Source organism: Choristoneura fumiferana, chromosome 12 (assembly GCF_025370935.1).
Source record: "Choristoneura fumiferana chromosome 12, NRCan_CFum_1, whole genome shotgun sequence".
Classification (NCBI taxonomy): domain Eukaryota; kingdom Metazoa; phylum Arthropoda; class Insecta; order Lepidoptera; family Tortricidae; genus Choristoneura; species Choristoneura fumiferana.
The window spans coordinates 18,660,233-18,687,973 of NC_133483.1; the positions used below are offsets into that span (position 1 = coordinate 18,660,233).

The 27,741-nt window shown below is 38.0% G+C and overlaps 1 protein-coding gene across 1 annotated transcript in view; it reads left to right on the plus strand.

Moving 5' to 3' along the window:
• Positions 1-27,741, plus strand: part of ko (Stork-head domain-containing protein knockout) — a 269,884-nt gene that overhangs the window by 161,967 nt on the left and 80,176 nt on the right. Inside the window, exon 3 of the mRNA XM_074095645.1 lies at positions 18,279-18,474. Coding sequence (XP_073951746.1) covers positions 18,279-18,474 — 196 coding nt within the window. The remainder of the gene's footprint in view (positions 1-18,278; positions 18,475-27,741) is intronic.

Here is a 27,741-nt window from a genome sequence, read left to right on the forward strand (position 1 = left end):
TGAATGACTAATGCTATTGATACGGTGGTAAATCGGGGTGATTCACCCGAGAATATGGGAACTTTGTTTGAAAACCGTGAGTATTACAGTGGAGGCAAATAGAGTGCGAAAACTTGCACGCACCTAAAACAAAGTTCCCAAATCGTCTATGTGGCCCAAACCCTTTCATTCTGAGACATGAGGGCCTACTCCGAAATTCGAGTGGATATAGGATGAGACTAGAAAGAGATGGTGAATACAATCGCGAGCTTTAAACCCACTAAACATGTAACAATGCCCGTCTTTAGCATCAATACAAACAAAATCCCACTCAATATTTGCTCCTCCTCTAATTCGAGGGTCCAGTGCATTAGTCACTTACAAAGAGCCTGCGACTGACAGATAGGGTGTTAACCCATAAGCCACCAGTATGTTTAGACCCCTCCGTACATTAGCTTTTGCTCTTAAGATACCTGATATTGAAGGTGAAAGGGGAGCGCGGGGGTGCAATATCGAATGGACACGACACGTACTTGAGTGGAGTATGGGGTATGGTAAGACATCTGTGGATGAGACTTTTCGTTTTTTATGGGGATCAAATATTTATTAAATATTGGAAAAATGACATCATATTGGAAAAACCCATTTAAAAGCTTATTTTAAATTAATGAATTTAATCCAATTAAAATACGTGTTTCTATGTTTTAAGGCGACTTCGCAAAAATGTTTTTTACTTTCCTTTGGGGATATTATCTACGTTACTTAATAGTTTTTTTTAAGTCACTTTTTAATTTTTATAACATTAACGAGCAATATCTTGTAAGTACTTGCTGTTACTCACAACTTCGTCTACATTCTGAGGGAACTATCAAAGTGCTCGGGATAAGGAGACCTATTTTTAATTTGATAGAAGTGCCAGAACCAATATGGCGGCGTTTCATGATATGCCTAGGAATTTCATGAGCTGCCTAAACTGGCCAAATCTTGAAATGGCGGCGTTTCATGATATGCCTAGGAATTTCATGATTTGCCTAAACGTCACTTATAGGCAAATCGTTAAACGGTGAGCTTTGAACGATATGGCGGATGTCCCTTAGCCAATTCATGAAATGGCGGCATTTCACGATATGCCTAGGAAATTCGTGATCTAGCGGATTTTACGATCGGCCGCCGACATCGATATCGATATTTATAATAATATACACCTTGCATCTCTAATCACGACTCGGCAGGTCCTCAACAATATAACGTTACCTCGTACCTAATAAAGTTGGCCGACCCTTTGGACAGCCCTGTCTTGTTCGCTTCTGTTTGCTGTAAATACTGAGTGCATATAACTAACAGATTTAGATCTGTGTAATATCTATTGCTTACCTATTGTAAAAAAATATACAATTAAAATTATCTTGACTTTGATAGCTAACATAACGAAGTAAGTTAAAAAGTTTTTTTTATTCAATGTCAGACAGTCTTATCATAAAACACATATTACATTAAAAGCTACAAAAAAATTACCTATATAAAAAAATAACAGGGAGGTATGGGGTCCCTTACATTTTTGAGGGTTAAGAACTTCGGTCTTCACATCTTAACTATATTTACGTTCAGTGGCAGTTTAAAATGCTTCCATCGTCTAAAAAATGGATAGGTACGTATGAAGTCTATCTCATATATTCCAGAGGTCTTCTTTACCAGCCAGTGCACACTATTCCCGTACCAAACGTTCCCAATCCATGCCATACATCAAACGGTTCGAGCTACACATTTCCCCGCTCTAACTGCCTCACACAAAAAGGCAATTCGCTCGAACGGCCGCACTCAATTACCCACCATCACCATCTAGTTCTGGCTGATTAGAAAAAAGAAAAAAGCGCTCGAGTGCGAGTCGGACTCGCTCACCGAGGGTTCCGTACAGTATGTAAATAGATCGTTGATGGAGTTGCGAGGATTTTTCCCGTTTTATCCGATTGATTTTTTCCTCTAAAATATAAAATTAAGATATTTAACACAATGGGAAAAAAAATACGAAAACAAAAAAATGTTATTACCATTCCAGGATTCGAACTCGGGGCCTTGTAGTCCACGCGTGTACCACTACGCCACCTTGATCTACGCAGTGTCGAAATAAACCATCACTTTGGAATGAAATGTTATTAGCAAAAAAAAATTTTTTTTTTGATGGAGCAACAAATTACCGGTTTTTTCTTTTTCTTGTGCTTTAAGACCTTAGGTTCTTGCCAAATTTCATGATTATTGTCTACGGAAAGTACCCTATAGGTTTTGATTCCACTGCTAAATGAATGAAAAATAATGCCCGTACTGTTTGTGTAGAAGCTTTATTTTTTTACAGCTTCAAGAGGCCGCAGACATAGGTATTAGGTGTTAATTTCAACTTGATACTTCCACGTGTTCCCGAGAAAAAGGTCTTGACAGACAGACGGACAGACGGACAGACAGACGGACTGCAAAGTGATCCTATACAGGTTACGTTCTTTTTTTAGGTACGAAACCCTAAAACAGGAAAATTCATCTAGTTGGGGAAAGGAATTAATTTAAATTTATGTCCATGGGAGAAGTGGCTAGTGATTTTGAATCAACAGACATTGCATTTTAAGTTATAAATTTGAGCATTCACTTGTACCAGAACTTGGAACTGGATCGATCAACTTTTTCTTGTTTGTTATTCTGTCCCGTTGTCCAAGAGACGACACTGACAGAGTTTCTTAAAAAAACTGTTATGATATATGCTACTAATGTGCTTAGGAGATTGTCCATTAAATAATTAACTACGACAAAAATGTACGCTCTATGAATTATAACCACAGAAAACACGGAGAAACTCACGGTTTTAAAGAGATGTCCAGGGGACGTAACCATGGCAACGCGGTACAGGGAAAAGTTGATCGACCCAACTGCACAACGAACCGAGCCACCCACAGGGTCAAATATTGCTACGAACATTTACGCGATCACTGAGGGAACGATCTAGTAAATACTCGTCAAAATGTAATTATTAACAAAAATTTCGGACGGATGCTTTGCAAAAAGCAAATTCACCGTCGTTTCGCTTGAATACTGACTAGAACGCACGCTAGAATGTTAGCAAGAATGCTCGTTAGAAATGATTGGTCAAGTAAATTAGCACCTTAATTTGTAAGTTTTTCAAAGAAGGTAGGTAATTTATTAAGCCCACGGCCGTCTATCAGAGACCATAGGTCAAATCACTAAGAGGCTACCACAGCTTAAGTAGTTCGTACATTCATTTGTTTCTAATTTTAATAACATAGCGATTATTAGGAGCACGAAACATTTGGAGCAAAAGAAATAGCAATGACATAATGTTACACCAATGGCAGCCGATCAATATCATTAATCAAGATTTGATTTTAATCTAGACAACCATTGAAATACTATCAATCTAAGGTCATTCACCAGTCAGTCCACTCGGCGTGATTGTAACCGTACATTTTCATTTAAAGAAGACATTACCATCAATGCAATAGCAGCCCAAGTCATTCTAGTCATAGGAAAATATTGAGTCAATTGGCAATTGTCCCTACACAGAAACAAGCAAACAAATTATTTGTTACTCTGTCTAGAATCTTGACAAGTATGAACCAAAGTCACTTCCCGCCGTCTGTCCGCTTAAATCTTTTAAACTAAGGGATGGATTAAAATGCGGTGTTCACCATCAGTTTGATTAATATTCACGGAAGTTTTATAATTATATAATATGATACATACTCTTGTTTTGAGAGGAGGCCTGTGCCCAGCAGTGGGACGTATATAGGCTGGGATGGATGGATGGATGATACATATACTACCGACGCCTTTCGGTTTCCCGCGGCTCCGGATGCGGGGGTGTTTGGAATAGAGCTGAAAAGTAATGAACTGTCTTTGATTAGGGACAGAGGCCTTTTTTTAGGTTCCGGAGCCAAATAGCAAAAATGGAACACTTTATACTTTCGCCATGTCTGTCTGTCTGTCTTTCTGCCGTCGCGGCTTTGCTCGAGGGACTATCAATGCTTAGAAAGCTAAATTTGTACAGATATATTATGTAAACGTAAGTAAGTAGTATATCAAACTTACAAGGAAAACTATAACGGCTAAGTTTGCTTGAGAATTATTAGTAGATCAAGAGTAAGTAGCAGCCTAAGGTATAAAATATACCTCATCTTAGAAAAATATTACTTAATATTTTCGTAATGGCTACGGAACCCTATTTTGGGCGTGTCCGACACGCTCTTGGCCGGTTTTTTTTAATATTACCCGTGTCAAGCCGGAGCTGGTCACATGTTTATAGTATTATGTAGGATACTTTTTAAATTATTTTTTGATATTCCAGCAAGTGATTAGGTTAGTTTGTTTCAACATCCCCGGAAAGGCTTCCCGTCGTAATTTTTGTTACAAAATGTATTCACACCTTAGACGCAGTAGGTTCGCTTTAAGCATCGACCAATTTCAACAATGTTCACCGCAATTAAATATCCTGAAACTCATTAAGTTGGTTGTTGTTTAGTCGCAGTTTATATACTATACTACCTAACCTGGTTAGGTTAAGTTACCTGGTTAGGCTGGTATCTAGGGTTATTTTTCAGAGGGGGGCTGGCCTGGATTCTTGTGTGAAGATATCAGTATTATAGATTTTTCAATCGGTAGCCCAACATCCTGGGGTGGGCACTAGACCATATTGGGGTGGGCACGGCCCACCCGCCCCCCTCTATATACGCCTATAATCGGTAAATTAGTGTCTTTGTACCTAGCTGATCAAGAAGTTACACCAAACGGCAACCATTAAAAATCAATTATTCAACACGACCAACCGTACAATCACAATATTACATCGTCACATATTTTAATCAATTTCATTTATCGGTCAATACGCCAATACAACGGCGGCCAATCAAATAAACTGTTTCAACACGCGTCTAAAACGGCTTGTTAAACATTTATTTATAACAAACACCATCAATCAAAGACATATCTCTATATCTCGGTGTTGTATAAGTCATTATACAACCCGTCCTTTGACCTATGATTACAATGAGTTAATAAATGAGTATCAATTACAGAAGGCAATACTAGTGTATTATGTCAATGTTTACATTTTTGTGATGGTTGCAATAACGGCCAACACTCGAAATCTGAAATTGAATAACGATTTATGCACTGGTATTACTGTCATCGAGGAAGTAGCTATAGTCTGTCAAAAGAGAGAAATTAATAGTGGCGAAATTAAAAAAACACTGTAGTGTCATCACTTTCAAACCCTGTCAAACCAAAAAGAGAGACACTACAGTGTGCACTTTTAATCTTTCTTTTTTCGTCATCGACATTTTCTAGGTCAAAAAATCCTTCGTGGCCGTGGGTTCGAACCCGAGGTCGCACTTCTGAGTTTTCTGAATTTATGTGCCGCTCGAAATTTACCGCTAGCTTATGGTAAATGAAAACAAAGTGAGGTAACCTGCACACACCGGCGAAGAAATTTAATGGTATGTAAGTTCCTAATCCGCACTGGGCCCGCGTGAGAACTACGGCACAAGCCCTCTCATTCGAAGATGAGGCCTGTGCCTTCCAGTGGGACGTACGAGTATATAGGCCGAGATGATGTTAGGATGATGTTACTGGTCCTACTAACATCGAGAAAGTAGCCAACTATCGCCTATTTTCTCACTCAAGAAACGAACAATAGATCTCGTATATGTAAAAGACTTACGCGCAAGGTAAATAAATAAATAAATATCCTGTGACACTTGACACCAATTGACCTAGTCCCAAACAAAGCGACTTGGATACTGGGCAATGGATAAACATACTTATATAGATAAATACATACAAAAATATCTAATTATTTAAACATCCAAGACCCGAGAGCAAGTATGATCTTATTATTCAAACAAATATCTGCCCCGGCCGGGAATCGAACCCGGGATCTCAAGCTTCGTAGTCAGGTTTTCTAATCACTTGGCCATACAGGGTGGTAAGGCTTGGTGGATTTCAACTAATGTGATTAGCCGATTGTCATTCTGTTCTGTCGCAATGAAATCGTACCCTAAAACTTTCGTCTCACGACCTCTCGCTAACAATCACGCTGATTACGATTTACGATGCGTTTGCGCAGTGTCCAGCGCACGCTGTACTTTATAGTAATGCCAATAAGTTTGACCCTTCGGTCAATTAAGATTTATAATTGTTCTGTTGTTTAAATGAATTATTGGTCATTGACTCATTGTTTTGGCTGTTCGCTTATTGGGCAATTTTGAGCGTAAATCAATAAAATGTATGCCTTTTAGTAAGGCGTGTTAAATAAATTTATTGAATTAGGCGTTACTTTGCGGAGGTCCATATCAATGAACTAAAAGAATTTCATTGCTCACCCGCGACCTTATGATAGCTAAATTTATGCAAAATATGCTTGTACATGCAGTTCCTCCACCCCCACACTGTAAGAACACACACAAACCCATCTATCACCACCACCACACTACACTGACGCGTTTCGAACTCAACCAGAGCCCATCTTCAGAGCAACACAACCGTACACCATGCTACCAGATGTTAGACTCATCGTGTTAAGTAATAATAAATACTCGTACCACCGGATGGCCAAGTGGTTAGAGAACCTGATTATGAAGCTTGAGGTCCCGGGTTTGAATTCCGGCCGGGGCAGATATTTGTATGAATAATACGAATGTTTGTTCTCGTGTTTTGGATATTTAATTATGTACTTAAGTAGGTATGTATTTATCTAGAAAGAAAGAAAGAAAGAAAGAAACATTTATTCGTGACAAACATAAGAACAATGGATAAAAAAAAAAATAAAAAAATAGTTTTATGTATGCACGAAATGTCCCATCAGCAATCTGCCGGTTTGCGAAACGCGCTGTTCCTTGGACCATCGGGGATCAACATTTAAAAAAATTACATCATTAAATACATGAGACCGTAAGATTTTCACTTAAAAAAAAAAACTCTAAGTATGTACGTTTACCGTTGCCTAGTATCCATAGTACAAGCTTTGCTTAGTTTGGGACTAGGTCAATTGGTGTCAAGTGTCCCATGATGATGATAAATATCACGAAACAAAAAAAGCCGTGGTGGCTTAGTGGTTTGACCTATGGCCTCTCAAGCCGAGGATCGTGCGTTCAAATCCGGGCTCGTATCTCTGAGTTGCTCGAAAACCATGTGCGAAATTACCTACATTTGAGATGTACCACGAGCTTATGCTACCTAAAGGGAAAGATCGCGAGGAAACCTGCACAAACTTGTGAAGTAAATCTGGATGGATGTGTGTGCAGTTCCCGATCCGCTCTAGAGAAGGAGCAGTGGGATAATATTTTGTCAAGAAATCTGGACTTAAACTAAGCAAAAAGCAAAGATTTTACGAGTAAGAGCTAATAAGGGCAGCGGATAAACATTACTTATATATTTTCTTTTTTTATATTTAGTCATTTATGTTATAAAAAAGAAATACATTATACTTCGCCTAACTGAAAAACAGTTTGTTGGGCGAATCTGCACTCCTTATTTAATAAAATAATGTAACCTAACCAAAAAAAAGTTGGAAAACCCGACTTTGTCACTTCAAAGTTCAATACCTCAAAAACGGCTAAACCTATTTTGATGAGACATGTCTAAGAACCGTTGCTAGAAAACCTGCTTTCCAGTAAAATAAACCGCATTCAAATCGGTCCACCCGTTTAAGAGCTACGGTGCCACAGACAGACACACAAACATACATAGCGGTCAAACTTATAACACCCCTCTTTTTGCGCATGTCACAAAAGCATTTCTTCGCGTCGCGTCCTATTGTCTAGTGTTCTTACCAGAAGCAGGTTGATTTAAAAAAATGAAATAAGAATTCTAAAAAAATGGCGAACCCTTTTCTGTGCCTTTTCTTTTTAACCGCGAACGCAAAAGGGGTGTTATTTATAAGTTTAACGCCAATGTCTATCTGTGGCGCCGTAGCTCTGGCCGACTGCGAAGTGCGAAATTCGAACTTCGAATCTTGCCGTCCCGCTGACGCTAACATTATTTTATTTAAAAGAGAGCGAGAGGGACGGTACACAATACGAACCGCCCCGTCTGTGGCCTCGCTCAGGGATAGATTGAAGAAACTGTGGAAATGTAATCGTATTCTTTTTATTTTTTATTTATATGTATTGTTTATTCATATTTTTTGGTATATTTATATATATCTTTTTTATTTATTAACTGTTTTAATTTATATGTTATATACCTATTCCTTTCTTCTCACTGTGCATAAATTACTGTTCGCCTATCTTTAAGTTTTCCTTTCCTGTTTAGGTTAGCTTGTAATGATCCGTTTTAGGGATAAGTTCGCCTTTGTACTCTTTTGTTTTGTTGTTTTCTTTTTGTGTTTTATGTACAATAAAGTATTTACATACATATACATACAATACGAACATCGATTTTCGAATTTTGTAGTAGCCCCCTGAAACGTATGGACCGATTTCGATGTGGTTTTTCTACGTGAAAACTAGTTTCCTTGCGGTCTTTGATAAAAAAAATATTTGGTTTTGAGATATTGGATTTTGAAATGACAATGTTGGGGGTTTTCAATTTCTCTATGTTTGTTAGGTTTTTTTTGTTTGTTTTTGCGTTGGGGGTTAAAAATACTGCCAAGCGGGGTGAGGTGGCAACCTAATTGAGAATGTAATAGTAAAACTTCAATACAAGGCGAAAGTGAATGAAACCCCATCAAAGGTAAATACAAACCAGAACTTGTATTGTCGGATATCGTGGCCATAGGCACGAGGTGACATTCTAGTGTTTACTCTCAACCTAATGGGGAATGGTTTCACCCCTTGTATGGTCAGGTCAGGCATTCATTCACGAATGGAACTTTAAGCTGAGCCATTCACATCAAAGTTTTAAAGCTTTCATAGGCTTTCGTTGATAATTATAACAGCGATACTTTAATTTGAAAGCACATATTATAATATGTAATATATACTAATAAAATACGAAATCCTTAGAAAAATATTTCTTATTTTTTTCGTAATGGCTACGGAACCCAATTATGTTCGTGTCCGACACGCTCCTGGGAGCCTACCATGATCTTTTAATAAACGATCCAAACGCAGAGCAGTTCAATTTAGGCACCTAAACTGAATCGTCGAAATTGGTACCACGACGTTTATTTCTCAGAGCTGAGTCTCAATGGTTTACAAGTGAATGAAAGACCGATATTGTCTCTGGTCCGAAACTGAAACGCTAAGTCGCGAAAGGGATGCCGGTATATGCAATCCAAATATTGTATACTAAAACCTCTTTATTTTGGAAAACCATAACTCTATGTCATTCCGTGTTCTTAGCAACCGTTGTGTTGATTACAAATAAAATGGTTATGCTGTCACTAATCCACGAGTCTCTTTTCTCAATGAAAAATTAGTTTTATCAATGAGGAGTTAAGAAGCACAATGTCGTGAGAACCTATGAAAAGTTATAAAACTTGAATAAAAGTTTAAAAGTTCTTGAAAATTTAAAATATTCCAAGTAAAACACTTAAAATTCCAAAAGAATTGACAGAATGAGTAACTTAAACTGAATCGCTAAATTTGACACTGAAGCGATTCAATTCCCACTCAAGTTAATCGTCATGGTACGAAAACCGCTTGAAGTGAGTGAATGAAAATGTCCGTATCGCTGTTGCTGAACCGTGCTTGAACTGAATCGCAAAAGTAACGTCATGGCAGTTCAGTTTAGAGCCTAAACTGAATCGTATTAAGAGAGCGTAGTAGGCCCCCTGGCCGGTTTTAAAAGTAGTGACGATATGTGAACAGGTAAACCACAATGACATCAAATATTCGCGAACCTTGGCATGATGTCATTGCATAATGATTAGTGCTTGACACTTAGGCGTGGCATTCGTGTAGGATACTTAAATAAATGATGTGGTTAAACAAAATGTAATTGAGGGTCAAGAAACTTAAGAAAAAATACAAAAGCAATTTGAAAATTAACACGGTATATCTGAATATGTGGTATTGAGTGGTTTTTAACCCTCGACGAAAAAAGAGGGGTGTTATAAGTTTGACCGCTAAATGTGTCTGTGTGTGTGTCTGTCTGTGGCACCGTAGCTCTTAAACGGGTGGACCGATTTGAAGACGGTTTTTATTATTTGAAATCCGGTTTTAGAATCAAATAATTAAAGTAAAAAGTTTAAGTAGTAGAAATAGCATTTTATCCCGTACGTTTTTGGTGTTCCTACCTTGACAATTTATCGTCTTTTTCTCTCCGAAGTCGTTACCCTCTGTTCTAGACAGAGAGGACGACTTTCTTAAAAGTAGAGTGGTGGTATCCTCTTGTCTTCCATACACCGCATTGCTAGCGTCTGTAGTTCATAGTTGGCGTTGTATAGATCGCTACTTAAACTGCATTAGAGCAGCCCCAGGCCGAGCTGCTTCGACTTGAAACAAACATCCTCAGTTTGAGGCTGCTCGCTCTGAGGCATAGGCTATAGGCACGTTGCGGACAGGCCTCATCTTGATCCGCAACGTGCGAGCCAGTTTAATCCGTCTCCATCAAATGCAGGGCTCGGACTGAGGCTCTTTTGAGTTAGCTTCGTGTCGTGGCGCGCGCCCTCAGTTTGAGGCAGCGTCTTTACTTGCGCGGCCTCAGAGCGAGGCAGCCGCTCGGCTCGACCCGAGGCTGCCTCTAATAGATACGCGGCTTTACGCTTACGACACCTATAGGAAGAGACGGATCCATCATATTTTAAAACTGGGAACGGCACCGCATAACTTGCACCAGAGCGTGCATGGCTAGTCGGCAGAATCGCTAAACGAAGCAGCGATGGTAGTTTTGCTACTAGTAGGAACGATACATTTTGTATGTATTAGTAACTAAACCACCATTTTATTGTTGCGTCGTAGGTAGCATACCTTACGACGTCAACCACTGGGAGCACAGAGTACATTTGTATATAAGTAGGGTAAATGAGGGTTCCTAAGATAGGTTAGTTGGAGCTAGTTTCATGAGACTCCCTTTAACAACATTCATCATCATCATCATCAGCCATAGCAGTCCACTGCTGGACATAGGCCTCCTACAAAGAACGTCATTGCGCCCTGTCCTCGGCTAGACGCATCCAGATTCTACCAGCAGCTTTTCGCAGATCGTCACTCTACCTACCTGGCTGGAGGGCGTCCTACACTACGTTTGCCAAGACGCGGTCTCCACTCAAGAATTCGTTTACTCCAGCGGTTGTCGGTTCTTCGACAGATATGACCAGCCCACTGCCACTTCAACTTGCACAACATTACCATTTAATTTTGTGTCGTTTAAATAAATAATTAATGAGCCAATCGCAAGCAAGGCTGTAGCGTCAAACGCACTTCACGATACTAAAGCATCTAGTGATATGTCAGCTGCCAAGAAACACTCGTTTGCTTTCTCTATGTATTTACTCCACAAGATACTTACCAAATGAAATGACGTAAAAGTATCTTTGAAGAGAGGTAAAGTATTAAGTAATAATGATAAAATATGGAAGATGAGTTTCAAAATTTTTTGGGTAACAGTAAACAGTGTCAGCAAAGTAAGCTTATTTGCGTAATGTGTAAAAACCCCCAGATTTCTTCACACCGTGACATTTATGTAACCAATTCAATTAAACACGACATTCCTTATTGCTACTGACTAAGCTTTGAATTTACTGATCAAACTGTCAAATTGGGCTTGTAAAACTACTATTAAAAAGACGTAAACACGAGATTACAGACGAATCAACTAGTCGTTAACTCGTAGGAAATATTTATGTCGTTTAGACAAGGTTGCGAAGAATACGGATGCGTATGCTGATGACATAACGATTTGACTTTGAGATACGAGTACGATAATTAGCAAAGGACAGATCAAGGGATCCCTTCCTTATTCCGTAATGATGCAATGATTTGACATTATCAAATTCATTTTTTTTTTGTAAATAGTAAGGCCGCCAAGTGTTCCCGCGGATACGAATTTAGCTAGCCACAAGCTTTTTTTAACCTACTACTTGCAAATTTTATTTGCCATACAAAATTTACAAGCAAAATAAAAACTTATAAGTAACAAAAGAAATCAACAAGATGCGCATGCAAAACAGATTTAATATCATGTCGTCATTATAATGACGGAAATGGATATATCCGTCTAGCAAAGAAGTCCGTGCAATTTATGTAAGTAAGGCATTTCCTTGCAAAGAAAACATTATTGTTATACAACAACAATGATGGCTGCATAAAATCTGTGAACGACGCGGGCGCAGGGAGCACTCACACGGGAATCGCCGCTAGAGCATGACACTGCGCAACATTGCAGCAGCTAGAGTAAAAACAGTATACGTCGTTGAGTTTCAACAGAGGTTTTTCCGAACCGGTGGTAGTTTTTTTTTGACATTCATAATTGCTTGTTATAGCCTAAATTGAAAAAAGATATTTTGACTTTGACTTTGACTTTTATACTTGAAAAAGAGATTGTAGTAAAAAAGATCGTTTATTGACTTTTCTTGGATGTATTGAATTCATTGTTTACATCAAGGTGATTCATAGTATCTATCTCACATGATAACTAAGAATATAATATAATAATCGAGTAAATATTTCTAGAGTCATGGTCTTGACGCAGGTTAGTAGATATTAGATAAATCGTTAAATCGTCGAATTGTAGTGCTATTTCTTATAAACGATTAAAAAAGTCATTTTACATTTTAAACTATTAAATGTTTTTGCAATAAATATTTTGCATTTGTTGAATTTGTTGGAAAATTTATTTGCATTGTAAACAAATTAATTATGATTACTCTGATAACCTTAATTGAAATTGTTTCCAATTCCCATTTAACATAACAAAAAAATGTAGGTGGCATTCTCTGCTTTTTTGTAACCACCCTAATTCTATTTCTTTTCCTCATTAGATTACTGTTGTTCTCATGTGGACTGCGACCACGCATTATGTACGTATGTCCGCAAGTTGCGAACTTCAGATGAAGATAGTCGTTTTCTCACATTAAAGTTCCTAGTTTTTATGCTTAATTAAGTTATTGTAATAGAAGTGGTGATGTAAGGGCCTATCTATTTATGCACGCGATTACGTTTTATAATAACAATTGTTTGTTGTATTAGAATGACGATTGTATGCCGCTTATCTACAAGGCATCTACCTACAAAAGTTAATTTAAAGAATATTACTTAACTAGCTTCCCTCTGTGGCTGCACACGGGTGCAACTTTGGGAAAAAGAGGCTAAAAGTTAAGAAGTTTACATCGAAAGACTTTCGAATCGAGTTAAAAGTCTTCATCTGCAAGACTTGTCATTTAGGTTTCCAATAGTAATTTAAGACACTAATCCAAAGAACTACGTCCTTTGGCCAAACTGAACTAAATAATTCAATGTTTCGAGACCCGAGAGGGTGTGAAACAATAAAAATCCTAACGCCACGTGTGCAGCTAAAAGCATTTTCCATGTACCTACAGTGTTTTTTTTAACTTGAACTTTATCGTTCTCTAGAATTTACGATATGTTTCCTTTGGCTGAATATAAACGTCAAAGACAGGAAACAGTTTTACAAATAACATAAGAGTCAGAAAAATATTTTTATTGCCTTACTTTTTCTAAATGTGTCACTAAATCAGTGTGTATTTGGGATCTTAAGTATATTTCCACGGTAGGTGAGAAAACGGACAATGTTCTATAAACCAAGTATTATGTTAGTGTCGAAACAAAACCATACCTATCATTCTCCGTATTATTCTCCGTGCACTTCTGTATCGTTTTTGAGTTTCGTAGTAAGGGTGGTGTAAGGGACGCTGTCACTGTCAGAAGGTACAATAACACAAAACTCTTTATTAAACACCACATTAGGTAGAGTCATTCACGATGACGCGTGCCGTGGCTCTTATGACAATGACAATAATGTCTAATTTTGACAAAACCATGCGTCTTCGTGGATGGCACTAGGTATAGTAATCAGTAAAGAAATCATAGTTACATAGTGAAAAACATCCAAAGAATACTTAATTTAAAAATATAGATTTGTTTTTTCTTTTTAGTTTTAATTTAAATTTCTTTAAGCTGGACAGTCGGGATTTTGATGTGTACCTACCTATATACCTACATTATTAACGACTCTAAGTAGGCTGTTTTACCACCCATTGATTTGACAGATTAATTTAATCAATATATGCTGAAACAGGGGGTTAGTGTTTACGCGCGGGAAAAACATCTTGACAGACGTATAATCTGACAGCGAAGTGATCCCACAAGGATTCCTTATTTCCTTTTAAAGTACGAAAACCCAAAATAGGTTTATTCAGGCCGATTGAGTTGCTCCGCTATTGTTTTCTTAGCGCCCATAAAGCCTAATAAAGTCGGTGCCAGAACTACCATGAGATTTCGATACATTGCTGCTTCGCAGCTATTGAATTTATAATTAATCGTTCATCGATGGCAATGTACTGCAACCGGCACGATATTCACACCATCCAAATAAGGTTTTAGTAAGCCCTATTATAATAAAGCATAATAATACCAGCGTTTTGTAATTATGGACCTTACAATATCCGCAGGCTAACTTTCACGGGGATATTCACACTTAGGAAAATTCCAATTTACTACAGTTTAGGTTAGAAAAGCAATTTGCTGGCGCGGACAGGTTTTCACTGAACGTTTTTCTCTTTTATTAGGCTTTGGATTTAATGGCTGGTATTATCTGTCGTGTTAAGTTGTCCGTGGGATGTATGGTAATTGCAGTGCTTGGATTAGGTGTTAATCGTAAAGGTATGGCACAATATTAAAGTACGGTCTTAGTTTTCTTCATTAAAACAGAACTCTTTCCCCTAAATCCATAAAAAAGTAATTCTACTAGTGTATAAACCGCCTTTAGTATCCTGCCGCAGATATTAGCACACTGAATGGATGGTTTTATAAAACAAGGCACTGTGCTACGGTACATTGAGGGTTTTCACAGAGGCGAAATATCGCTAGATGGCGTTGGTATCGTGAGACGTTTGCTCGTGATTGGTTAAATAACTAAATGAGCCAATCACGAGCAAATATCAAACGAACCTCACGATACTAACGCCATCTAGCGATATTTCGCCTAACTAACTTTAGATTATTTCTTCAATATTATGCGTAATTTTTTGTCCGAATCATCGTTTGTCATAATTGTTTCCCACAAAAACTGAAACTGAAATTTTGAATGGTCATCCTATGGAAAACTGAAGGTTTTTCTGTAACCTTTTTGTTTTTCTTTTTAGTAGAATAAACAACCAAACAAAAGTATAGGTTAAGTTAGGTTTGTTTTATAACAATTCTGAACAATCATTGGATTCAGACAAAAAAGAGTTATGACAAACGATCATTCTGACCAACATTACTTTCATTAAGTACATATATGAGCCGAAATGGACCCGATTGAAACACCAGTAGAACTAAATGGCTTTGATTTGTGTTTATTTATATACTTATTTGTTTTTACCAGACTGAAAAAAGTTATGTAGCTGCTACAGGCCAATGAGCTCTCGAAATTTCGCAAATTTTTTTAGCGTCACAATAATGAATGACGTGACACTACTTCTAGTAGATGCATCGTAATAGCGGTAACAAAATTATAGTAAAGTTCATTGCATAATTTATAAAAAGGTAAAATAAAATGATTAATTAATTAAAATAGTACACTATGAATCACATCCAGAGCCCAGGGTTCGTTTGGTGAACAGCAATTAAGATATCCTAGAAGCTTCGCTCCTGAAAGACCTTTTGGACCTCGGGGTCGAAGGCTGGCAAGAGCAGGCTCAAGATCACAAAGCGTGGCGTATAATCTGGTGTTGGAGGCCAAGACACACTGGGTCACTGCGCCCTGATAGTAGGTAGTAAGTAAGAATCTTTGCTATTTTTGATGAATATGTAACTGCAACAAGCTTCATCCCTTTGGCCGATGCAACCCCTGGACCAAATGTACCAAAAGTACTTGCTACATAAGCAAACACGCCATTCAGCATTCAGCGCCACGGCTTGCCGTGGCATTATGCTGAGGGCTGAGTGGGGACCTATTTAGCGTCATGTATGTCTTTATCTGTTCTATGTTTGTTTTATGGCTTTAAATAAATGTATTTTCTTTCTTTCTTTCTTTATAATCTTGCTAAATCGATAAAGATATGTATTGCACGAGATATGAAGGGAACTGACAAATAAAAACAGCAGATAGAAAATTACTATTCTATTCTAATATGCAAAATTCGAACTTCGTATCTTGCCGTCCCGCTGGCACTTATATTTTTAACACGAGAGTGAACGGGACGGTACGATATGAACTTCGATTTTCGAAATGCGTAGTAGAGTTGCACAAAGGTACGCTTTAAATTAAAGAACTTGAACTTGCCCTCATACTTTTCTAGGTGCTTACACTAAACAAGTGCCAAATAAGTCGACAGGTTTTTTCGCTTTCGAAACATCAATCGTATCACTTCAATCATAATCCTAAGAAGCAAAGTAGTTGAACTCGTTTGTTGAGTCCTTGACTCTTTCAATTGACATTTAAGAACTGCAAGTGTTGCAACTATGCACTTCGTCCTGTTAAGGTTACCGGGACAGGGTTATTATTGGGAGTATTTAATTTAATAGCTTTTTAGTGGTAAACATTACGAAAGTATAAAACTGCAGGGCTACTACGAAACCCGAAACTCGAAGTTCGTATCGTAGCGTCCCTCTCGCTCTCGTATTAAATAGTATAAGTGTCAGAGGGACCGCACGACACGAACTTCGAGCTTCGAGTTTCGTAGTAGCCCTGCTGCTACGCAGTGAACATAGTAGCAACGGATCGGATTCACTTTTTTTACTTACTGCGCTTATTTATACTGTGACTCATCATCATCATCATCCCAGCCTATATACGTCCCACTGCTGGGCACAGGCCTCCTCTCAGAATGAGAGAGCTTGGGCCGTAGTCCCCACGCAAGCCCAGTGCTGATTGGGAACTTCGCACACACCATTGAATTGCTTCGCAGGTTTGTGCAGGTTTCCTCACGATGTTTTCCTTCACCGTAAAGCTCGTGGTGAATTTGAAATGTAGTGTAATGGTGCGAGCCGGGGTTTGAACCCACGATCCTCTGCTTGAGAAGCCATAGCTCAAACCACTCGGCCACCACGGCTGACTGTGACTATACTTGCCTAAAAAACCGCAGCGTAGGACGTCCACCAACGAGATGGACGGATGACCTGGTTAAAGTCGCGGGTTCACGGTGGATGCAAGCCGCTTCCAACCGAGGCAACTGGAGGTCTATGGGGAAGGCCTACTGCTGATATGATAATGATGTTGATATATGTGCCTAACGTTGTCTGTCGCGGCTTCTGAGTTGGAAAAACATCATCCCTGGCCTTAGTTATCCAATCATCATCATCATCATCACCATCCCAGCCTATATACGTCCCACTGCTGGGCACAGGCCTCCTCTCAGAACAAGAGGGCTTGCGCTATAGTTCCCACGCGGGCCCAGTGCGGATTGGGAACTTCACACGCACCATTGAATTGATTCGCAGGTTTGTGCAGGTTTCCTCACGATGTTTTCCTTCACAGCAAAGCTCGTGGTAAATTTCAAATGTAATTCCGCACATGAATTTGGAAAAACTCAGAGGTGCGAGCCGGGGTTCGAACCCACGACCCTCTGTTTGAGAGGCGATAGGTCAAACCACTAGGCCACCACGGCTTTTTCAGTTAGTTATCCAATACTAATTTTTAATTTTACCATTTACGTACTAGTGTTAACCGACTTCGCACGCGTAAACCATTAGAACACCGGCGCCTATAATCGAAGCGGTTTTAATTTTGAGTTTAACACTGATTTAGCGAAAGTTTCGCTTTTTGTGTATGTACTATTTCTGTTTTTTTTTTGTGTGTTTTATGTGAGAGTGAATTAATGTCTTCTGTCTTCCTTTCTAAATCTCGATCCAGTAGGAATAGTGGGTTTAGTAGTACGTAGGAACTGTACGATACGAAGTCCGCCCTGTACCCTTAGTGTAAGTTTTCGGTGACAAAATACGTCTCGATCGCGTTCGCGTTAAAATCTCAATTTGTATGGAAACACGAACAGCGCCTCTAGCGGAACGTTTGCGATGTTCGTGTTTCAATACAAATTGAGATTTTAACGCGAACGCGATCGAGACGTATTTTGTAACCGAAAACTTACACTAAGGGTACTGCTCAAAGTGGAAGGTAAACTACTCTGTCAAAAGTGTGGTGACATAGAAGAGAGACTTAGATATTTCCTTAACTAATTTACTTCTCTTTTGTTCCAGAGTTTCCTAGCAGCCAACGCTAAATGCTGGTGGGCTGGTGCTTTGGCGGCAGCGACGGCGGAGCTCCGGTACGCCGGCTACGTCTGCCCGGGGGTCCTCCTGGTGGGGGGCGCGCCGAGGGCCCTGGAGACCGTTCGGGGGGCCTACTCCCGGTCGGTGCTCAAACCGCCGCCGACCTACCTCATTTGCGGACTCGGTGAGTATTATTAATACTGCTTTTTACTTTCAAGAAATTTGTCAGAGCACATGATACTTACACATTTTTGATAGCATCCTGTTGGTCTTAAAACACATACTCAAAATGCTCATACACGAACTAAAAGCAGCAAAAATACTTTTCTACTTTACTATATTTAAATTACGCAAACAAGTTGAACTGAATTTTAATTAGGTAAACCACAAACCTAAAAGTATTACGTACTTATTGTAAAAAAATTACAACATTTAAACACTATACATATATAATAAATATACATTAGCGTGTCGGTGGCACTTTTTTTATTTTTTATACGACTGGATGGCAAACGACCAAGTGGGTCTCCTAAAGGTAAGAGATCACCACCGCCCATAAACATCTGCAACACCAGGGGTATTGCACACGCGTTGCGAACCTAGAGGCCTAGAATGGGATACCTCACGTGCCAGTAATTTCACTGGCTGTTTTACTCTCCACGCCGAAACACAACAGTGCAAGCACTGCTGCTTCACGGCAGGATTAGCGAGCAAGATGGTGGTAACAATCCGGGCGGACCTTGCACAGGGTCCTACCACCTGCACTTTTTTGGAATCAACCTTGTATTATGTATGAAAAAGAAAGACCCTAAGTATTTTTTGTAGATCAGTGATTTTCGAAGTTTTATATCTAGATACTAACTCTATGTCGACGAGAGGTGCCCAATAAGTATCCCAAATCCCATTAATATTAGGTATAAATGCGAAAGTTTGTTACCTTTTCACGTCTAAACGGCTGAACTGATTTACATGAGATTCGGTAGGTATATGTATAGGTACAGAGAGCTTTAGTTAGGATAGTTTTTATCCCAGAATAATGCATTAATTCTCGCGAAATAGCGACAAACGAATGTACTTACTACTATTATGTAGGTAGGACACAAAACGGTCAAAAAGTATCCAACTCGTACAGCATAAGCAGGAGTTGACGTACTGGAACATGCGTTTGTTATAATGGCGTAACTATTCAGACCGCAGCTCATCTCAGTAATGTATTTATACACCGGTCGTCCTTGCAAGGCCGTGCGCGGGAGTACGTAGGCGCGCGCGCATGCTGCATTGTGGGAACGCCGCATTAGCACCTCCTGAATGATCAGTGGGCGATCTAATAGCACCTGTTTGTTTGATGCCTTTTGTTTAGCCGCTTAATCAGTAACTAGGTACCTAAGGTAATTACTTACGGATATCCGCATTTGGCGTATGGTATCGCGTTCGTTTGGCTGCGCGAGTTTTTGATTACCTACCTTCATTTGATAGTATTTTTTCTGGCATCTTAGTGATCAAAAACATGTGAAAGAACCATCGCTGGAAAACCTGCTTTCAAATAAAAAAAAACGCATTCAAATAGGTCCACCCGTTTAAGAGCTACGGTACCACAGACAGACACACATAGCGGTCAAACTTATAACACCCCTCTTTTTGCGTCAGGGGTTAAAAATGTGTCAGTATATAGTAACATAGGTACGCTAAATTTTAAACGAACTAAGTCTCACTGCAGACTTTGAATACACAAATCTGATTCAATTTCCTTACAAATTGCATCTCTATTCAAAAATAACAATCTCAATTAAATTAGAAATAGCGTTACAAAATGTAATTGGAAAAAAATAATTTAGAATGTAGAGTGAATTGTTCCAAGAAATTTGAGTGAAAAGTAAATCTCGGAAGAACTAGCGCGGTGAACCGTTTTTGCAGTCTCTACTAAAACAGCCTAAATTGATTATTATTGCGGCATTTGTGTTATATTAAATCTATTTATACTAAATATATTTTATACTGACGGGCTAATTTATCAACGCTCGGCATAAAACTATACCTACACAGAATGCTGAAATATTGCATAAAATTTAACTGTATAATGTAAAAAAGAAATAGTAGCGCTAGTAAAGAAATAGTGGTAGTAATTCGAATAAAGCAGTTTATATATTATAATTTATAACATCCATCGTGAATGCACTCATCTTGAAAAATATCTTTAGAAAAGATCGAAACTAGTCAGACTGTTCCTGACTTATAATTGTAAGTTGGACCGTTGAATTTTTCTTATTTTTTACACGTGTGAATTTAGTTTACTCCATTATCACCAGCTCTGGTGAAATCGTCTATACTGAAATTAATATTTATTGGAGTTCATTAAACATAATAATTTATCATTGAATTACACAATGGTGCAGCAATGACTAGATTTTTTATCGTTGTTATTTATTGATGTATTCATTCATTTATAAACAACTAACGACGAAAAACCAACTCATATTAAATATAATGACCCGGATAACTCACGTCTTAAATCGAGTTTAGCTCGACATGTTTCGGGCTAATCCGTAGCCCTTCGTCTTCGGAGCAACGCGACTCAGCGGCTGCTGCAACACGCGCACTGCGCGCCGCCGCTCTGCTCGCGCGACTACCCGACGAAACTGACACCGGCACACAACTACCCGCGTTTTCATCATCATTACAACTGTCAAATGTAGGGTAGCACACAACACTAACAACATCGCTCTGTAAAGGTACGTTCACACACACCGATGACGCAGCACGAGTTGTTAGTGTTGTGTGCTACCCTACATTTGACAGTTGTAATGATGATGAAAACGCGGGTAGTTGTGTGCCGGTGTCAGTTTCGTCGGGTAGTCGCGCGAGCAGAGCGGCGGCGCGCAGTGCGCGTGTTGCAGCAGCCGCTGAGTCGCGTTGCTCCGAAGACGAAGGGCTACGGATTAGCCCGAAACATGTCGAGCTAAACTCGATTTAAGACGTGAGTTATCCGGGTCATTATATTTAATATGAGTGAGTCTCACGGTAGTTTCATGTTCAGAAAAACCAACTCCGCCGAACTGATAAATCTCAAACATGAAAGACAATTCCTTCTGGTATCTACCACTGGTGGAACAAGTTGGTGGTACTGCGAGGAATAAGGGGCAACTTAGGAGGTTTGGCTAGGGGTGCATGTCAACGAACTGTCGGTTAGGAGGTATTGGTAATCCATCTTCGTAGTAGCCTTTATCATCAATTGAATTAAAATCCGGGATTAGGCAAAAAAATGCTTTTGCCCGCGGCTTCACCCGCGTAGAATTAGCGTACAGTCACCAGCATTAATATCTGCCACAGCGGAGCGTGCAAAAATATCTCACACGTCCTTCCGGCCCTAGAAATAGAGTCGTATCAGATATTTATGCACGCTTCCCAACCAGCAAAATCCCTCTTACAACCATCTCAAGACTATAAATTTTCACTCTAATATTGGTTTATATCATCGTATAAGCCTGGATTTGGGCACAAATTATAAGCGTATTTATTTTAACATCGTCCTAATATCAGTCTTATTGAATACTGTTCGCATTTACAATAATCTTTACAAAACTAATTTAAGCTGCCTTAGGCTAATATCGCTTTTACGTAAGTATTTTGTAAGCCTGCATAGGCTTATATTGGTCCAACGTTAGAATCTTGTGAGCCTAAACAAGCTTATTTTGATTTTATGTACGACCATACGAAATTTTGAAACATTCCGCGTGCATTATGCTCGGTGAGTGAACTGCAGCGTGGCAGAATAAAATATTGTAGTGACAAACTGAATGCAAGTATAATAATAGTAGTAATATTAATAACGTGTTTGTTATCATTGGTGGTTCTTTATGTTGCGCGGTAAGTATTTACGTTGGAACATATTATTTACTGTAAAGTAGACCCTGTTTTACGCTTCAAATTTCATGCGCCCACTCAAATAATCAATTAAAATAGTATTTTCTATTCTCGTATATTTTTTTATTTCTATAATTGTAGTGAAAATGATGCCATTGTTATAGTTGCACTTTTCCAGCGCACTATTAGACTATTGTAAGATAATTTACTCTAATATTAGCATTCTGAATACCAATGGTACGGCCATGTTGAATTAATTTAGGGTTCCTTGCTTTACCTACATAAAACATGAACTGTTTAACCTTTACCTTTTTATCCTAACCTGATCACTTGACTTTATAAAAACAAATATACTAAAAGTTTTTATTTAAGTGACAACGTTGGTGATGTAAATAGCTGAATATATGGATTTAGACCGTTACTTGACCAAGAAAGACTTCCGTATGTTAAAGAATTTAACATGGCCTTGGAAAGAAACTCATTTCTTGTTGAGTGAAACGTGTCACGGATGCGGCCATTACAATAACGTTTTTTTCAGTTCCTATCTTAGTAGTGACAGTAAATCCTTTTTCAAGCTGATTCATTTCACTAACAAAGGCCCCGGATAAGCATCTAAATTTGATGGATTTACATCTCCTGAGTAAATATCTGTAAAAGAAGATGAAAACCATAAAATCAAACAAATATTAGTAAATTGTTCACATAGGGAAATAATATAAAGAAAGCCTCAGATTGCGGGTATTTGGCCCGAGCCGAAGGCGAGGGCTATAAACAAGCTATCTGAGGCTTTCTTTGTAATTTCCCGTGGCGAGCATATGATTTTACATCTTCCCCTGGGTGTAAAATGGCAATTGCCATGTAAATATAATTACAACCCGAAAGGATATTTGTGCGAATTACCTACTCAGGCACAAAAAGTGCTACTTTGCGCACTAGTGTGGAAAAGTATACGCCATTTCTAGAAGAGATATAGCATGCATTTTTCCGTGATATAATAATTTCTTGATGGCCACAGCAATCTCTGGAATTGGGTTTTGCGACTTATACAGGTTGAATTCTAATTAGGCGTTGATACGAAAGCGTATGCATATACTGATTAGTAACAAACAACTTTTCCAAAGAAAAAACTTTAGAAAAATGTGTTTTTTTGAATTATTTATACTTTAAGTCAATGCCCAACTGAAGTGTAAATCACTTTTTAAGGCAAAATCTTTTTCATAATAGGTTTCGTCCTCGGTCGAAGATTCATTTTCACTGACATGATCTATGTCACAGACTGAATCTCTGTCCTCTATATCGACTTCTTGCATGAAATAAAATCCTGCAGAACCCTCACCAATATCTTTCTCAACACTTAACTTGTCTGGTGTTTTTATGTTATGCTTATATTAGGCTGACATTCTTACAAAAGCATTTATCAAAACCATTATAAAATCAAATGAACTAATATCATTCTAATATCTTACTAAACTATTGCTATTGATCTTATAATAGCTTTAAACAAGATCAAAAAAGTATACGCTTATAATGTTCTTATGTTATGCTGATATTAGTCTGACATTCTTACAAGAGCATTTATCAGGACCATTATAAAATCAAATTAACTAATATAATTCTAATATCTTACTAAACTTTGCTATTGATCTTATAATAGCTTTAAACAAGATCAAAAAAGTATACGCTTATAATGTTCTTATGTTATGCTGATATTAGTCTGACATTCTTACAAGGGCATTTATCAGGACCATTATAAATCAAATGAACTAATATCATTCTAATATCTTACTAAACTATTGCTATCGATCTTACAATAGCTTTAAACAAGATCAAAAAAGTATACGCTTATAATGTTCTTATGTTATGCTGATATTAGTCTGACATTCTTACAAGAGCATTTATCAGGACCATTATAAAATCAAATAAACTTAGAGAATGGTGCTATAAGAACAGATATTCTCAAGTACAATGAGTCTTCGTAAATGTTATTGTAGGAGTAAGAGGCTTATAATAGTATTATAAAATGAGCTTATATACATATATGAGACTAGGTTATAAGATAGAGAGTTCTTGAGTCTGTACTAGCTTATCTAAGGCTAATATAAGAGCAGTAACATGTTCCAAAACAATTATAAGAGCGCTATAAGCCCACCACTCTCATAAAGTGCGCAATCCAAGACTTTTTTGCTGGTTGGGTTGTTGTGTCAGATATTGGTGCTGGTGACTGTACACAAAATATAACGGTCCTTTTAATTCTGTCATCAACTTATATTACTCATTTGCATGGCCATATTTAACTTTCTTCGTGTCACAACTAACACCTCGGGTGTTTATCATTATGAATAACTGGAATATGATGAACCGTTAGTAAATATTTACGAACAACAGCAATATTAATTAAATGCATAATGTTTAGATACGGCAATCCTATCCATACTTACGAGTATATTATAAATGCGAAACTGTGTGTGTTTGTATGTATGTTTGTCCGTCTTTCACGTCGAAACGGAGCGACGGATCGACGTGATTTTTGGCATAGAGATAGTTTATGGACCAGAGAGTGACATAGGCTACTTTTTATTCCGGAAAAATGCAGTTCCCGAGGGAACAGCGCGTGATTATCGAATTCCACGCGGGCGAAGCCTTGGGCAAAAGCTAGTACCTAACTAAGTAAATACATTGATTGTTGTAAAATAAATAAGCCTGCAGTCGGAGTAAGTCCGTGTGAACATATAATAACCTAATTGTTAATTTTGCACTGTTACATATAACCTGGCCAACCGGTGTATGGTGCAACATGCATTTTCAATTTCAATGAAGTCATTTTGATATTTTGCAGCCGAGTGATTAAACTTTCCCTTAATCGGTTCACTTATGTATAAGTAACAGTAATAAGTATTTATTCACAATAATATTCCTCACAAAGTGAAGACTCATTTACACGCTGCAATATCGTTCGAGTTGCAGTAACGTTACGTCGATGGTCGATCTGTAAATATTTTAAATTCACAAGCTGTTGGGTGCCCGTGAATCTGCATTATATTAGCACAGATTCACAAAATAACAAAATTGATGATTTTCACTAAGGTTTTAATTACGGTTTTCGTTACATCTGTTAAAAAACTTGAGTCTTGAAAGTTTCTCGTATATAATGTGGATAAATAAGGTATACGCGGCTGAAAATGCAAAATGATCTAAGCGACATTTTTTGAGATATTTAGTTTCAGCTGTTTCATCAATATGTTTTGAACCATGGAATTCGAAGTCGTGTACTAAGTTTATTTCTGCAGACTTTATTTATTTCTGAAGAATCACTGCGTATTTATCTAACGAAGCCTTCTAAAAACTGGCGCGACTCGAACTTGACCGACACGCAACGCTGTCATTATTAACATTCGATCATTTTCAAGTTTTCAAGCGAACGTATAATTTATATTTATTTGGACTGGTTGTAAAACTTCTACTTTTACTTTCATGGCCCTTCGAATTTGAATGCTGTTAAAATTGACATGTTGCTGATTCGGATTGAGTTGTTTTAAATTTATTGCCGCACGTGGGTTTTGGATTAAGAGTAATAATGTAATTTAAACTTTTCCTTCTAACAGTTTTTAATAATTTACATTTAATTACACCACACATACTCGTATTTTCGACAAGAGATAGACCACAGTACCTTCAATAAACTCTCCCGATGTATCGATGCATTTACCAGCCCTGTGATCACGGGTTATCAGCCAACCCTGCTTCAATAGCTAACGTCTTAAGCAGGAGTATCTTTTCGAGCAGATACGCCCTACTATGATCCGAATTCATGAAAATACGGACCGGAGTAGTTATAAAACTATTTGTATAGTGAAATCGGATGACGGAAATCGAATCTACCTAACCTACCAAACAAGTGGTCTACTGGACCGTATTTTCACGGATCTGGATCGGTTTCGGATCGGACGGATGCGAAGCAAAACCACTCTTCTTCTGCAACTTTTCACACGTTATTTTTTTATTGATTTTTCTTTTAACGTGAAGTGAAAATCAGCGTCAAATATCGAACCAGTGCCATTAAAAGGACTTGCGTATTTCACATTCAAAGTAGAAACTGGCACGCGTCATATTATAATTTACGATATTGAATTTATAAGCCATCAATATGCATAGGCTCAGCAGGTGACGGGAACTGGTGACTTTAGTCTATTTCCCGGCACCTAGAACAAGAACTTGGGTGTCGTTATTTATGAATAGTTTGATAGTTTCACCACTTGGGCCTGTTAAGTGCACACCTTGATGTATAGCGACAGTCGGAAACACATTGCTTATGAAAATTTTAAAAATATTGTCCTCAACATTTGGTGTGCGAATCCTACTAGCGCTTATTCCCTTTTCGATTCACGGAACGCTTAACGCTTTTTACTAGGTACATAAATATCTACATTTAAAGCCAGATTATGTTCAGAGGCAACTTGTGTAAACAGTTTTTTAGAAACTAAGCAGACATGTTTATGACAGTTATTCTATCAACAGACAACCAGTTTAAAACATAGATCTAAATCAAAGAGAAACAACACATAATTGGCACAAGTTGTTCCGGCGAATGCAAATGCGAAAACCACTCCGTACTTCAAGATCACTTTTGTAGCAAATATCATTATGGAACCAGTAGTTGTACTTACAACATTTCTAAAAACGTTTGCATAATTCATCTTAAACTCCGATTTACAGAGAACAATTGCGTGCAGATAGGATGAATAAAAAGTGTCTTGAAAACTCTCTATCTCTCTCTCTTCTTCAACCACTATCTATTCAATGCTGAGTGTCCTTCAGCCAATTCACCCAATTTTGAGTTTTGTGCCCTTCGCACCCGTTCTTCCTAGCCACTCTAAGATCGTCGGTCCAACCCATCGGTTGCCTGCAAACTTTTCTACGAGTATGTCCCGTTCTAGGCCTTCACTCTAGCACCCAGTCTTAAAAACCTTGCATCCCAATATGCCCAAATTATTTTTTAAGAAACTTACCTACTTTTTGCTGAAAATTCAGATTCGTGATAGCAAAAAAAAAAAATTTATCATTCAAATTAATTAAATATATTAGTCACTGAGTAAATATTACCAAACATGTTCATCAAATATCAACAGATCAGTATATAGAAACATGAATACTATTACACTGTTGATGCCAACAAAATTTACCTACTTAAGTCAGTGAACTCTAAAATTCGTGTCAACTGTAGAGCTCACAATATGAACGTTAACCGTAAACGTTAAAATAATATTGCTTAGAATCTAAGGTGCAGCAAAATTACCGACATTTACTATATTTACAAACCTCTTGAAATTTTGTAACTTTATCTACAAGTAAGCTATACTTAAGTGCCCCTTTGCGCGTCGAAGTATACCTCGTAAAGTATTGTGGGATAGTGAAGAGATTTCGGACAATGCCTTGAAGGTCATGCTTATGTTGTGTAAATGTGACGGCATGCAAAATCTGTAGTGAGTATATTATACGACTAACAAGTATACGATTTAATACGCTCTTTTGACTGAAAGAGTATTTTGTAAGCTCATGTTTATTTGAATAGCAGGCTATTATGATGTTATCT